At 30.4% G+C, this 12,020-nt stretch overlaps 1 protein-coding gene across 1 annotated transcript; it reads left to right on the top strand.

Moving 5' to 3' along the window:
• The first annotated feature begins 1,068 nt into the window (after positions 1-1,068).
• On the top strand, positions 1,069-4,484 carry LOC100799127 (uncharacterized). Its single transcript, XM_003533986.5, has 3 exons — positions 1,069-2,287; positions 2,412-2,560; positions 3,999-4,484. Exons 1-3 carry the CDS (start codon positions 1,343-1,345, stop codon positions 4,249-4,251), a joined length of 1,347 nt encoding a protein of 448 aa, XP_003534034.1. The 5' UTR covers positions 1,069-1,342; the 3' UTR covers positions 4,252-4,484.
• Positions 4,485-12,020: the final 7,536 nt, after the last annotated feature.

The raw sequence follows: 12,020 nt of genomic DNA, 5'->3' as shown, positions 1-12,020 counted from the left end.
CTTTTTTTAATTTTTTTTATAGAAATTATAAATTCATATACAATTTCTATTTTTTTTGTTTTTCGTATATTTATTTAAAATTGTAAATATTTTTTAATTATTTGATAAATTATAAGTTAATACTATTTTTAATATTAGTAATAAAACATTTTAACATAATTTACATGATTTCTGTTTTTTTTATGAAACTGTAAGTTGAGATATAATTATTTTATGCGTTATTATTTTTTATTTGAAATAGAAGTCGTAGCCTTTTACCCGACTTCAAAGTCTTGGAAGGTTATACGACTTCTTTATTTTTTTTAAATAGATTATGCTGATTTTTTTTTTTGTTTTAACGTTAGTTTTAAAAAAATTGTTAAATATATTAAAAAATCCATAATATTTGATAAATTATAAATTAATATTAATAATAAATTATTTTAAAATTTTTGTTGAATAAAATACATTTTAATATTTTTATTTAAATTTAAGTGTTTTGTATTATTTTTTAATTTATAAAATAAATAATAATCCTTGATAAGTTATAAGTTAATATTATTTTTTTAATTTAAGTATATTTTAACATTAGTAAAATATATGGAAAATAATAAATATAAAAATATATTAAATAAAATATAATAAAAATATAGAAAATATTAAAAAAATTAAATATTAAAAATATATTAAGCAATATAACATACCTAAAATTAAGAAAAATTTAAATAAAATCATTTAATTTTTTTTAAAAATATATTAAATAAAATTATATGAAAAAATATAAAATATAAAATAAAGCTAAACTAAAATTAAAAATATTTATTTATTAAATAAGTAAATTAATAAATTATTTACAATTTAGAAAAATATACACGAAAAAAAGTCATAAATATTTACAACCTCTATAAAAAAATTAAAAAAATATATAAACGACTTTAAAAAGTCGTAATAAAATATGACCTACAACTTAAAAGTGTTATTTTTGTAAAATTAATTAAAGTCATAAAAAAATAAAATTAATAATATCAGTTATAATTTTCAAGTCAAAGGTTATAACACGATTTATTCTCTCTTTTTTTATAATAATTCAAAATGAACCCTAAATGAAATTAAAAGAAAAAAAACCCCATGGTCGTTTGGCCGTGTATTTCTGTGTTCTGTTTATCTATCCAGATTTTTCGATTTCTTAACGGTAGCATGTTCTCACGCCTTCGTCAACCTTCTGCGTTTTGCCACACTCATTAATCTATAATCTTGAGGCTTCGATTCACCACAGACCCTGAATTTTGAATTGCTCTTAAACTTCAAACTTCCCACTTTTTTGTTTTTGTTTTTGTCGTTTGGATTTGGTGTTTTCAAGATCATGGGGTGGTACAGAAGGGGAAAGCTCGCTCTTGATCATTTTCGTAGATTGGCTTCAAGGGTTACCCCTCAAAATCCAATTTTTCAGCGTGGTGCGAGGATTTGCTCATCTGGGTATTTGGATTCAGGTTCTAAAGTAGCTAGCTTTAATGGGTTCTCTTCTTTTTGTTCAACTTCTCAGAGATTAGGCACACGGGGTGTTGTTGGAGTTAACAGGAACTTTCACAATTCGGTTCTTTTTGGGGCTAAGAGATTTTACTATGTTGACCCTCGCAATGTGCGTCATTTCAAGCCAAGAGGGCCATGGCATTGGTTTGAGAATCCTAGGCATGTTTTCATTGTTGTGATGGTTGGTTCAGGGGTTTTAATCACTGTGTATTTTGGTAACATAGAAACAGTTCCTTACACAAAGCGAACCCATTTGATTCTGTTGTCGAAAGCCATGGAGAGGAAGCTTGGGGAGAGCGAGTTTGAACAAATCAAGACTGGTTTTAAGGGGAAGATATTGCCTCCTATACATCCTGAGAGTGTGAGAGTGACAATGATTGCCAAGGATATAATTGATGCATTGCAGAGAGGGTTGAGGAAGGAGGAACAAGTGTGGAGTGATTTGGGGTATGCATCAGAGCATGCTATGCTGGTTGAAGGGGATGGAAGGGAGACATTGAATGCATTGGCTGGGAGTGAAGAGAAGATTGAAGGGAATTGGGCCAAGGAGGATGAGATTCTTGACGATAAATGGATTCAGCAGAGCCGGAAAAAGGGTCAGGAAAGAGGGTCACAAGCTGCAACATCACATTTGGATGGGTTAAATTGGGAGATTTTGGTGGTAAATGAGCCTGTTGTTAATGCCTTCTGCTTACCTGGTGGGAAGATAGTTGTGTTCACTGGTTTGTTAGAGCATTTTAAAAGTGATGCAGAGATAGCAACTATTATTGGACATGAGGTATTATACTTGTGCTTGGTTTAATTTAATATTAAGAGACCTAAAGCTTGCACCTTGCTAATTTTTTGTTTTGCACAAATGATACGCGAACATGTTAGTTTATACGGATTTTCTTGTGAGTTAGGTTGGGCATGCTGTTGCAAGACATGGTGCTGAGGGGATTACCAAGAACTTGTGGTTTACTATTCTACAGTTGATACTTTATCAATTTGTTACACCTGATATTGTCCACACAATGTCATCCCTTTTCTTGCGCCTACCTTTCTCCAGGCGGTATGCTTTATTCACTGTCACTCTTTCTTACCGATTAATTTTCTGTATGGTCTTTAATTGCAATAGATTCATTTCATAGAAATTCATAGAAGGATAATATTTGTCATGACTTTTTTAAATATGTTGAGTTGTGGAGCAATGCTGCTGATTTGTTGGATTTCCAAATAAATTGCTTTTTTAGACCAAACAGAACCAGTAGCTTGTCACAATTTTCCTTCAATTTGACTGTCAGACCTTGAATACTTACATTTTTCTTACATGCGAAACATTATTTGAGCTTGATATTAATTTTCTATAAATAATTAGAGATTCTATTGCATTACAAGAGAAGAGGTAATAATAATAATAATAATATAAAAAAAAAACCTATTCATGTCTAATTACCAATTCGAATCTATATGCAAACTGCATGCTTACTATTTTTATACCGTAACTTCAATATGTCGTGTCCAGATGTATGGTTTCTGTACCGTGGTAAGATGAATCCAGTTGATGGATACATGTTGAGTGGCAGAGTTGATATTCGTTGCAGTTGCACTTGTACTTGTATGATCAATAATTATCCTTTTAGCTTCCTAATCACAATAGATTATAAGAACATATGATTGATTTTGTGAACAACCTACATGGGATTTGTGTAAGTATCTATAAAATCCAGATGACTGCGATGATTTCAAATAGTTTGGACTCTGGAGACTAATTAAAAAAAGAAAAAAAACAGAGCATTCACTGGGCTATCTTTTGTGAACTTGTGAAGGCATTAGAAAGCAAAACTATATGGTATATCCAATGCTTAACAGTTAACATCTACATGCACTAACGCACGAATGGCTTTAGTAAATGAGTGAGTGATAAATAGATGGTCTGAGTGCCCAATATAGGCCTCATCACATAACTTAGTACACAATTCTTGAATGCATTAATTCCACGTTTATATATAGCCATATTGGATTCCCATCGTGGTAAAACTTTTAGGATAAAAAGAAAACTCTGGTAATGTTTATTTTATAAAGAAAACATGTCATTAAACAAAGTAGGTTACCGTTAGTGTCCTAGTGATAATTCTTGTTTATTGATCATAATTCATTTAGAGGAGGGCAATGCTTATATCAGTTGTATGCTCTCAGAGCTATATCTGCTCTCTAGAATATTGTATAATGACAATCATATCAAAAGTAATTTTGATGGATTTCGAACCTATTTTGAATTTGCATTATAATTTTGATGGATTTCGAACCTATTTTGGATTTCAAGCTGCATGTGTTTGTTCTTCTCGGTAGATTTACATATTGAACATATTGAAACTTCAGATTATTGTAATTGTAAAAACCTTTTGGGATGCAATGCTAATTATGGAGGCATTAACAATAGTAATATATCTTTTAATGCAAGCTATTTTGGGCTACAAATTTTCTAAGACAACCCAATTTATTCACAGGATGGAAATAGAAGCTGATTACATTGGGCTGCTGTTAATTGCATCAGCTGGCTATGATCCGCGGGTGGCACCCAAAGTGTATGAGAAGCTGGGAAAAATCACTGGTGGTAATTCTGCCATTGGGGATTATCTCTCTACTCATCCTTCTGGTAAAAAAAGAGCAGAATTGTTGGCCCAAGCTAATATAATGGAAGAAGCAGTTACTATATATAGAGATGTAAGAGCAGGACGTGGGGTTGAAGGTTTTCTTTAGGACTGCACAACCACCCCTTGTACTTTAATATAAACTTCAATGGATGCTATGGTTTCATCGAAACTTCAATGGAAGATTAGTTTAGTACAAAGTACGTAGTTGCAATTAACTTCTGTATTTGTTTGTGGGAGAATACCCCCTCTTGCCAGTTTTTCCAATCCAAAAATACAGAAATAAGTTAAGTGTTTATAATGTGTAGTGTACTGAAAATAAAGAGTATGAAATTGGTGTTATACATGATGTTTTAAAGTGGTGATATACTCACAAGAACAAAGAAAAAGTAACTGTTAGTACTTGGTAGCAGGGAGGTGCATTCTTTTATGTTCACTCCTATACAATTCCTTGATTTCTTTTTTCTTGAGTTGAATCTAATAATTTTGACTTCAGAACCCCTCAGATGCACATGTATGAAGTACATATTATTTTGTATTCTAAATAACGTTAATTTTTTTTTTTAATATACCTTTATTAAAAAGGACAGGAATAATAGCATATGAAATGTCAAAGTAATGAATAAAAGAAATAAATGATATATTGAAAATTACAAATAATTTTGACGGTTCCGTAAATATTTTTTTTAATAATTTTTGATATTTTTTAAATACTATTTGAAGGAATGTTTTTTAAAATGTTAGTTTTTAATTTTTTTACTTTTATTCTTAATTTATTTTGTTTATTATTTTTTTAAGTAAATCATAATTTTAATATTTTTTTGTTATTTTATATTTTCAGTTATTTCAATAATTAGTTTTAATCAACACTTCTAATTTAATAAAGTAATATTGCAGTTATTAATTAATTTTTTGATTAATTTTGTCGAACATAGCTTAATTATATTTCTTAATTAATTATGGTATAAATAATAATTGATAAAGAGAAATAGAAGGAATAAAACTAGAACTAGAAGTTTTCACCTTCTAGCTTGATATTAAAAAAAAGGTAAGTAAATAAGCATGACATATATCACACCAAAGGGTGTTACTAGTGACCAATGTAAATTATTCTTGGTCTTTATTAAGGAGCTAATTTATTTATTTTAGAATTATCCGTCTGAGAGAATTGTGATTCTATTGAATAAAATGTATAATAAAATCATGATTTCATTATTATATAATTATTGTACTCTCTTATTAAAATGGAATTGTGATTCTGTTGTATACATATACAATGGAATCCCATTGTATATATTTGTTTTTCAGTCCCCAATATAAAAATGGAAACACATTTTCATTCAATAAAAAAGGGGTGCAAAAAAATTACACAAGGAAATCGTATTTTCACACATTTATGTTGAATATTTTTTCACTAAAAATTAATTGCATAATTAAGTTATTTGTTTACTTGAATTAATTTTAATACAAATTATATTAATGATGATGCATATCACCTTTTGTAATGGTAATCAAATTAATTGTTACACAAATTACCTTTTTTTATTTAAATTTGAGTTAATAATGACATAAATTACTCTTTTTATCTGTAATAAAAATAATATCATGAATTGATTTGATTACGATTAATGAAGATAATTCTTATAATAATTAATTTGATTATCTTTATAAATGGTAACTTGTGCCAATTAATTTAATTTGAATTGAAAAAGATATTGAGCACTATTAAAAACGGTAAATTATATCACAATTAATTTGATTACTTAAAAAAGATAAGCTTGCATTTATAATTAATAAAAAAATCATAAAAACAAAAAAAAACACAATGAAAATATAAGTTTATTATGTTTTTTTAAAACAAAAAATACACAATAAAAATATGATTTTATTGTGTGTCTCAACCAAGATGACAACAGAATTGTGTTTCCGTTGTGTATTTATTTTTTGTTTTAAAATGTGAAATAAAAATACAATTCTATAGTGTATCTTAACAAAGATCACAACATAATCGTATTTTTGTTGTGTATTTAATATGGGGTGAGGAGAAGAAAAACACATGTAAGATGAAGGGGGAAGAAAGAGGTGTATAGTGTTTAAACAAAGAAGTAAAAAGGGTATTTTCTTAGAATTTTAAAGTTTTGTAAGGGCCAAGAACAATTATGGTAGAACCAATATAACACGGCACACCAAAATATACAAGCCCAAACAAATAAAGTACTAAAGGCAGTTTAAGGTCATCGTTATTGGTACACCCTTTTCCACTAGGTGCACTCCATTTTTTTGGCCCTGCACCTGAGATCGATGTTTCCCAACCTATTGAGTTAGAAACTAATCTTACGATTTTTAACTGTCATTAGCTCAAAAAAATTTTACACACAAGGAGAATCACATATGGATTCTCACGCTAATTTTTTGTCATTATAATTTTTGTAATATTATATTTGTGATTTATAAATTTTTTATAATATTCTTACAAATTTTAATATTATCATGTTTGTGTTAATTTTTTTTACTTGATATTATTTTATATTTTTATTGTTTTGAAATTGTTAATTTCAGGTATGGGTCCATGTATGATCATTGGTAGTAATAAATGCATTGGAAGTCCACATGGCAATAGAGAGAGATACAACGTAACATGGCTTGTTGATACTGCTACTAAGCTTGCTTATGGCTCCCTTTGATGATGATGAAATAAAGCAAGCAGTGTGAGATTGTGATGGAGACAAAAGTTTGAGTTCGGATGGGTATAATTTTTCCTTCATAATTTTTTTTGGCATATTCTTAATGTGGACTTTATCAAAGCTTTAAAGGTGTTCCACTCCAATGGTATGATCCCGAAGGGAGAGAATGCGTCTTTTATTGCCTTAATTCCTAAAAGGGACAACTCTCAAGGATTAGGTGAGTTTAGGGTCATCTCTGAGGGTGTGTTTAAAGTCATAGCAAAATTATTGGCTACACATATTGAAGAGTGCTAGGAAAGGTTATAGATAAAACGTAAAGTGCCTTTGTTGGTGGGAGATTTATGCTTTGTGATGGTGAACAATGAAGTTGTTGAAGAAGTAAAGAAAGGGAAGAGACAAACATGCTTGATTTTTAGAGTTGATTTTAAAAAATGATTTTGTTTCTTGGGAATTTCTCTACCGCATGCTTAGAAGATTAGGTTTTTGTGAGGTATGGATAAAGTGGACGAAAGCTTGCAATGAATCGGCCTCATTATCGGTGCTTGTGAGTGGAAGCCCAATTGCGGAATTTAGGATGCATAGAGGGTTAAGACAATGTAGCACCTTGTGTAACATTCCGTTTTTTTAAAAATAAATTAAAAATGATTTTATTTAAAAAATAGAATTTTAGAAAATAATGAGAATTTTATAATTAAATAAATAAGAATAAATAATTTTATCAATTAAAATAATAGTTTTAAGGTAAATAAAATGAATATTATTTTTAAAAAAATAAAAAAATAATATTTTATTTATTCATTTGATAGGAAGTAAAATAGAGTTCATTTTTATAGAATAATAAAATAAAGAAACATATTAATTTAGTTCTTACATTTATGATGTTCTCCTAGCTATAAATAATAGACTTAGAGAATCCTAACTATAAATACAAACCTATTAAGTTAATTCTTACATTTATGATGTTCTCTCCCAAAATTCTTTTTTTTTTCCACATACACTAAAACCTATCCTAGTAAAACTATGATCTCGGACTCGTTAACCGTTGAATCTTCTTGAAATTTGGACACCACCTTAGGAACTCATTTTTGCACATCTGACTATTTGGATTTTTGGAATAATGTTTTTAGATAGAGAAATGAGCCTCACATAAGGACAATAAAATTGAGGCTCCAATCTTTTCTCTTTTTCTCCAACGCTTGGAAATTCTAGCAAAGCAACCCGAGGAAAATCTTGATGAATCTTAGTGAACCGCTAGAGACACTACTATCGCTACTGGACTACACACGTGAGCCACCTTAGAGGTAAGAGATAAATTTATTGCAATTAGGGTTAGAGTGAACATGTGTAAGGATTCTTAAAGGATCAAATTGAGGTTAATTTTAAGGTATTTATGCATTTTAATTTTGCCTGTAAAATGATGATTATGAATTGATTGGGTTTGACGAACCAATTGATGTCTTGATGCGAAATTGTTGTGAAATTAATATGTTCTTGTGTTGAGTGTGAACCCCTGACATTGATGTTTTTTCTAATTAACATGAATGAATGAAATTAAGTAAGAAGAGATTTATCGTAAGAGGGAGTGAGATATATATAAACTTTATATTTTCTCATTTTCTTGCTTTTTAGGGTTTTCTTTATATAGTTTGGAATTAATATTTTAATTGAAATTGATTGAAGATTCGTAGTAGATTGTGTGGTTTATCATTAGATGATATACATGAATTCATGTATACTTATTTTTTACATTTATATATACATATATATGAGCTTTAAAAATGTTTGAGATTAACTCATATTATGCATGTTAGTTTGGAAATGTATTTTCAATGGCAACTTTAGTTACTATATAAATATTTACTTATTATAATTTTTTTTATATAATTGAGTCCAATAGATTTGCTTTCTACTTTTTTTTTTGTATATTTGAATTGTTTACTCTTATGTCTTGTTTCATGTTAGTTACATGTGTGTGTGTGTGTGTATATATATATATATATATGATAAAATGTTCATATAATTATTTGGAATTGGTGCATTGAAAGCTTACTTTGAAATTCATGATTCAGTATGATGTGTGCTAGTTTTATATATATGGATTTAACTATATATTTATTTATATTAATATTTGATGCAAATAATATTGTAGTGTTGTTATAGTATGATTCAAAAAATTATTCAAGTGTTGGAGTTTGAGAATATTATGGTTAGATTTTTAATGTACATGTGTATGTTGTACTTTATGAATATTGTTATGTAGATGTATAAATAAACATGAGGCGTAATGACATGTCATTTTGTGATTATGAAATTGTGATTGAGATTGAATATAAGTGGCAAGTTGAGTATGTATTAATAAAGGGAATACATGTGAATATGTGATGATGAATTGTGACATTGTGAGATGTTAAATTGTGGACATGGAATATGGTTGTGAATAAGTGTGTGGTTAATACTTGATGTGATATTACTTGTGTTGTGAGTTATGAATTATATAATAACTTGACTGGTGTTTACCTTGAAAAAATATTTATGCGCGAAGTGTTAAAAGGAAAGTGTAGGATTCCAAGTTAAGAACTTGAGGTGTTAAACTGTAGCACAATGCGAGAGATGTTAAAAGAAAAATGTAGGGTTCTAAGTTAGGATCATGAGGTGTTAAATTGTAGCGCAATGTGTTAAACATGTTTGAAAATCAAGTGTGAGGTCGTGGATATTGTATAATTTATGACTGCATGCAAAAGTTATTTTATGGGTTGGACTTGAATCAGGAAGGTGAGACCCTAACGAGTTCTTCAGAGTCTAAGTCTTGGGGATTAATACACTCGGTTTAAGTGCTCCTTTAAGCCTATGTTGATCCCATATGGTTGGAGCATTCTCGCAAAATCGAGTGATCCTAACTGATCACCTGATAATTTTACTTAATGAGAGTGACCTAACATACCCATTGTGTGACGTGTCTTGTTATGTACTCCTAAGCGCCCTGGTGTTATTTTTCACTGACATGGTACCACATTGCATATATGCTTGAGTCTTAGTATAATTGTTGCATAACACATGTGAATTATTTATTATGAAATTGGTAAGTGTTGTTACGTCTTGAGTCGAGTGTGTGATTCATGTGTAATGTGATTAGTGATTAAAAAATGAATTTTAAATGATAAAGTGGTGAAGTGACATGTATCGTATTAAGTTGAGCTAAGTGATCAATATTTCTATAATATATTTTGCTTATGTCTTTATTTATCCGTATTTTATTTAGAAATGTGATAGCTCACTCCTTATGTGCTGTTTGTGTTTGAATCCTATAATAATCTCGAACCTTGTATTCGTGGGAGCAAATGATTAGGTGGATGATTTTAAAGAACTTCGTACAAGAGGACGCTAGGACATAATGCTCTGATAGGATGTGACATTAGGGCATGAATTTCTGTTTCAATTGCATGATGTTCTGAACATATTATTTTATTTTATTTTAGTCCGCTGCTTAACATGAATTCTTTTGTAAACTTGGACAACTTTGTTTTGATCTGAATATGTTTTTAATAAATTTTATTTGATAATAGTGAAGTAAATGTGATCCTTTTATCCACGTGGATTTGATTACGTGATTTGAATAAAATTGATTTAATTAAATTTTACATTTTTATATGTTTTTGTTATTTATATGTATGTCGGGATAGAAAGTGTCACACTTTTTTTTCCTTTGTGTAGTTGAAAGTCTAGCCAGTTTGATGAGGGAGGGGGTAAGTAAAAAGTTGTTCTCGGGTGTTAGCATAGGAAAGAACCAAGTGGAAGTTGATTTACTTCAATTTGTGGACGATACTCTCTTCTTTGCAAAGTCTTCAATGGATAATGTCATGACTCTAAAGTCCATCCTTAGGTGCTTTGAGCTTGCATTGAGCTTGCTTTGAGCTTGCATTGGCTCTAAGTATGGGGTGGGTTATAGGGGAGGGGGAGGGGATAGGTACTCGAACGCGTCTTTTTGGTGGAGTGATGTAGAGAAGGGTTGCGGAAATCGGGAATATGGGGAGTGGTTTGATGAGAACATTGTCACTGTAAGCAGGGGATGGGAAAAGGTTTGGAGTTGTGGAAACAAAATATTATGGGAAGGGAGACTTTGGCTGTAAGATATCCGAGATTATATGCTATGCCGAAAAAAAGAAATTGTCTTATAGCTGAAATGAGGCATTGGAGGGAAGGGGACTGGAAATGGAGGAGAAAGTGTTTTGAATGAGAGCATGAATTAATAAGGGAGTTTTTGGCTGAGGTGAGTATGTTAGATGTGAGGGAACAAGTTCGGGATGGTTGGAGATGGAAGACAAGTGATTCAGGACTGTACTCTATCAGTGAAGGTTACAAAGTTCTACAACATCAAAGCTTTGCAGGGGAGATGGACAACTGCTCTGATTCAATCTGGAAGATGGCCACTCCATCAAATGTGAAGGCCTTCACGTGGAAAGCATTGCTGGATAGAATCCAATCAAAAGCGAATTATGCAGAGGAACTTATTAATGGGTGGTGAGGGTGATCAACTTTGCTCCATTTGTTTTCAACATACTGAAACAACAAACCATTTACTCCTTAACTGTGATTTTGCACGTCAAGTGTGAAATTCATGTTATGAATGGTTTGGCCTTAAAGGGGTTCACCATTGTGAGCTACGAAAACACTTTCCAACAACATGACATGTTAAAGGGAAACTCGGTCCAAAATAAAAAAGGTGGAAGGCAATATGGCAAGCTAGCAGTGGTGTGGAATCTATATGGCTGCATAGGAACTCGATAATTTTCAAAGAGGAAGAGAGTAATATTCGAAAAGTAATAGAGCTAATAAGGCTATCATCCAAAGACAAGAGGCTTTTAAATCTTCATGGCAAGCATGGGTGAGTTATCCAATTACCTGCATGCAGGAAAATTTATTATAGCCACAACTTTCATGTTTTGACAATGAGCAATGATTTGTATGGGTATAAATCTTTATTTTTGGGTTTTCATTGGTAGTCAAAGCACTAATGATGTGAGCTTTATGTGTCTTGGGTATGTATGGGAGTTATGCTGAGAATGGGTTGCAGATTTGTTGCTCCCTTTCTATGCTGTAACTCTTGTGGCTACTGATATGTTGTACTCCAGGTACCTCTGGTGCCGTTTTGTTTCCTGTTTTTTTATATATATAAATATATATATTTTTCTGATAA

Source organism: Glycine max, chromosome 9 (genome assembly GCF_000004515.6).
Source record: "Glycine max cultivar Williams 82 chromosome 9, Glycine_max_v4.0, whole genome shotgun sequence".
Taxonomy (NCBI): Eukaryota; Viridiplantae; Streptophyta; class Magnoliopsida; order Fabales; family Fabaceae; genus Glycine; species Glycine max.
This window is presented reverse-complemented; position numbering and strand designations above follow the sequence as displayed.

Excerpts from the sequence above, each read along its gene's own strand:
- LOC100799127 (XM_003533986.5), top strand. The coding sequence starts at position 1,343 with ATGGGGTGGTACAGAAGGGGAAAGCTCGCTCTTGATCATTTTCGTAGA. Across the intron at positions 2,288-2,411 it reads CAACTATTATTGGACATGAG|GTTGGGCATGCTGTTGCAAG; the intron begins GTATTATACTTG and ends CTTGTGAGTTAG. Across the intron at positions 2,561-3,998 it reads CGCCTACCTTTCTCCAGGCG|GATGGAAATAGAAGCTGATT; the intron begins GTATGCTTTATT and ends ATTTATTCACAG.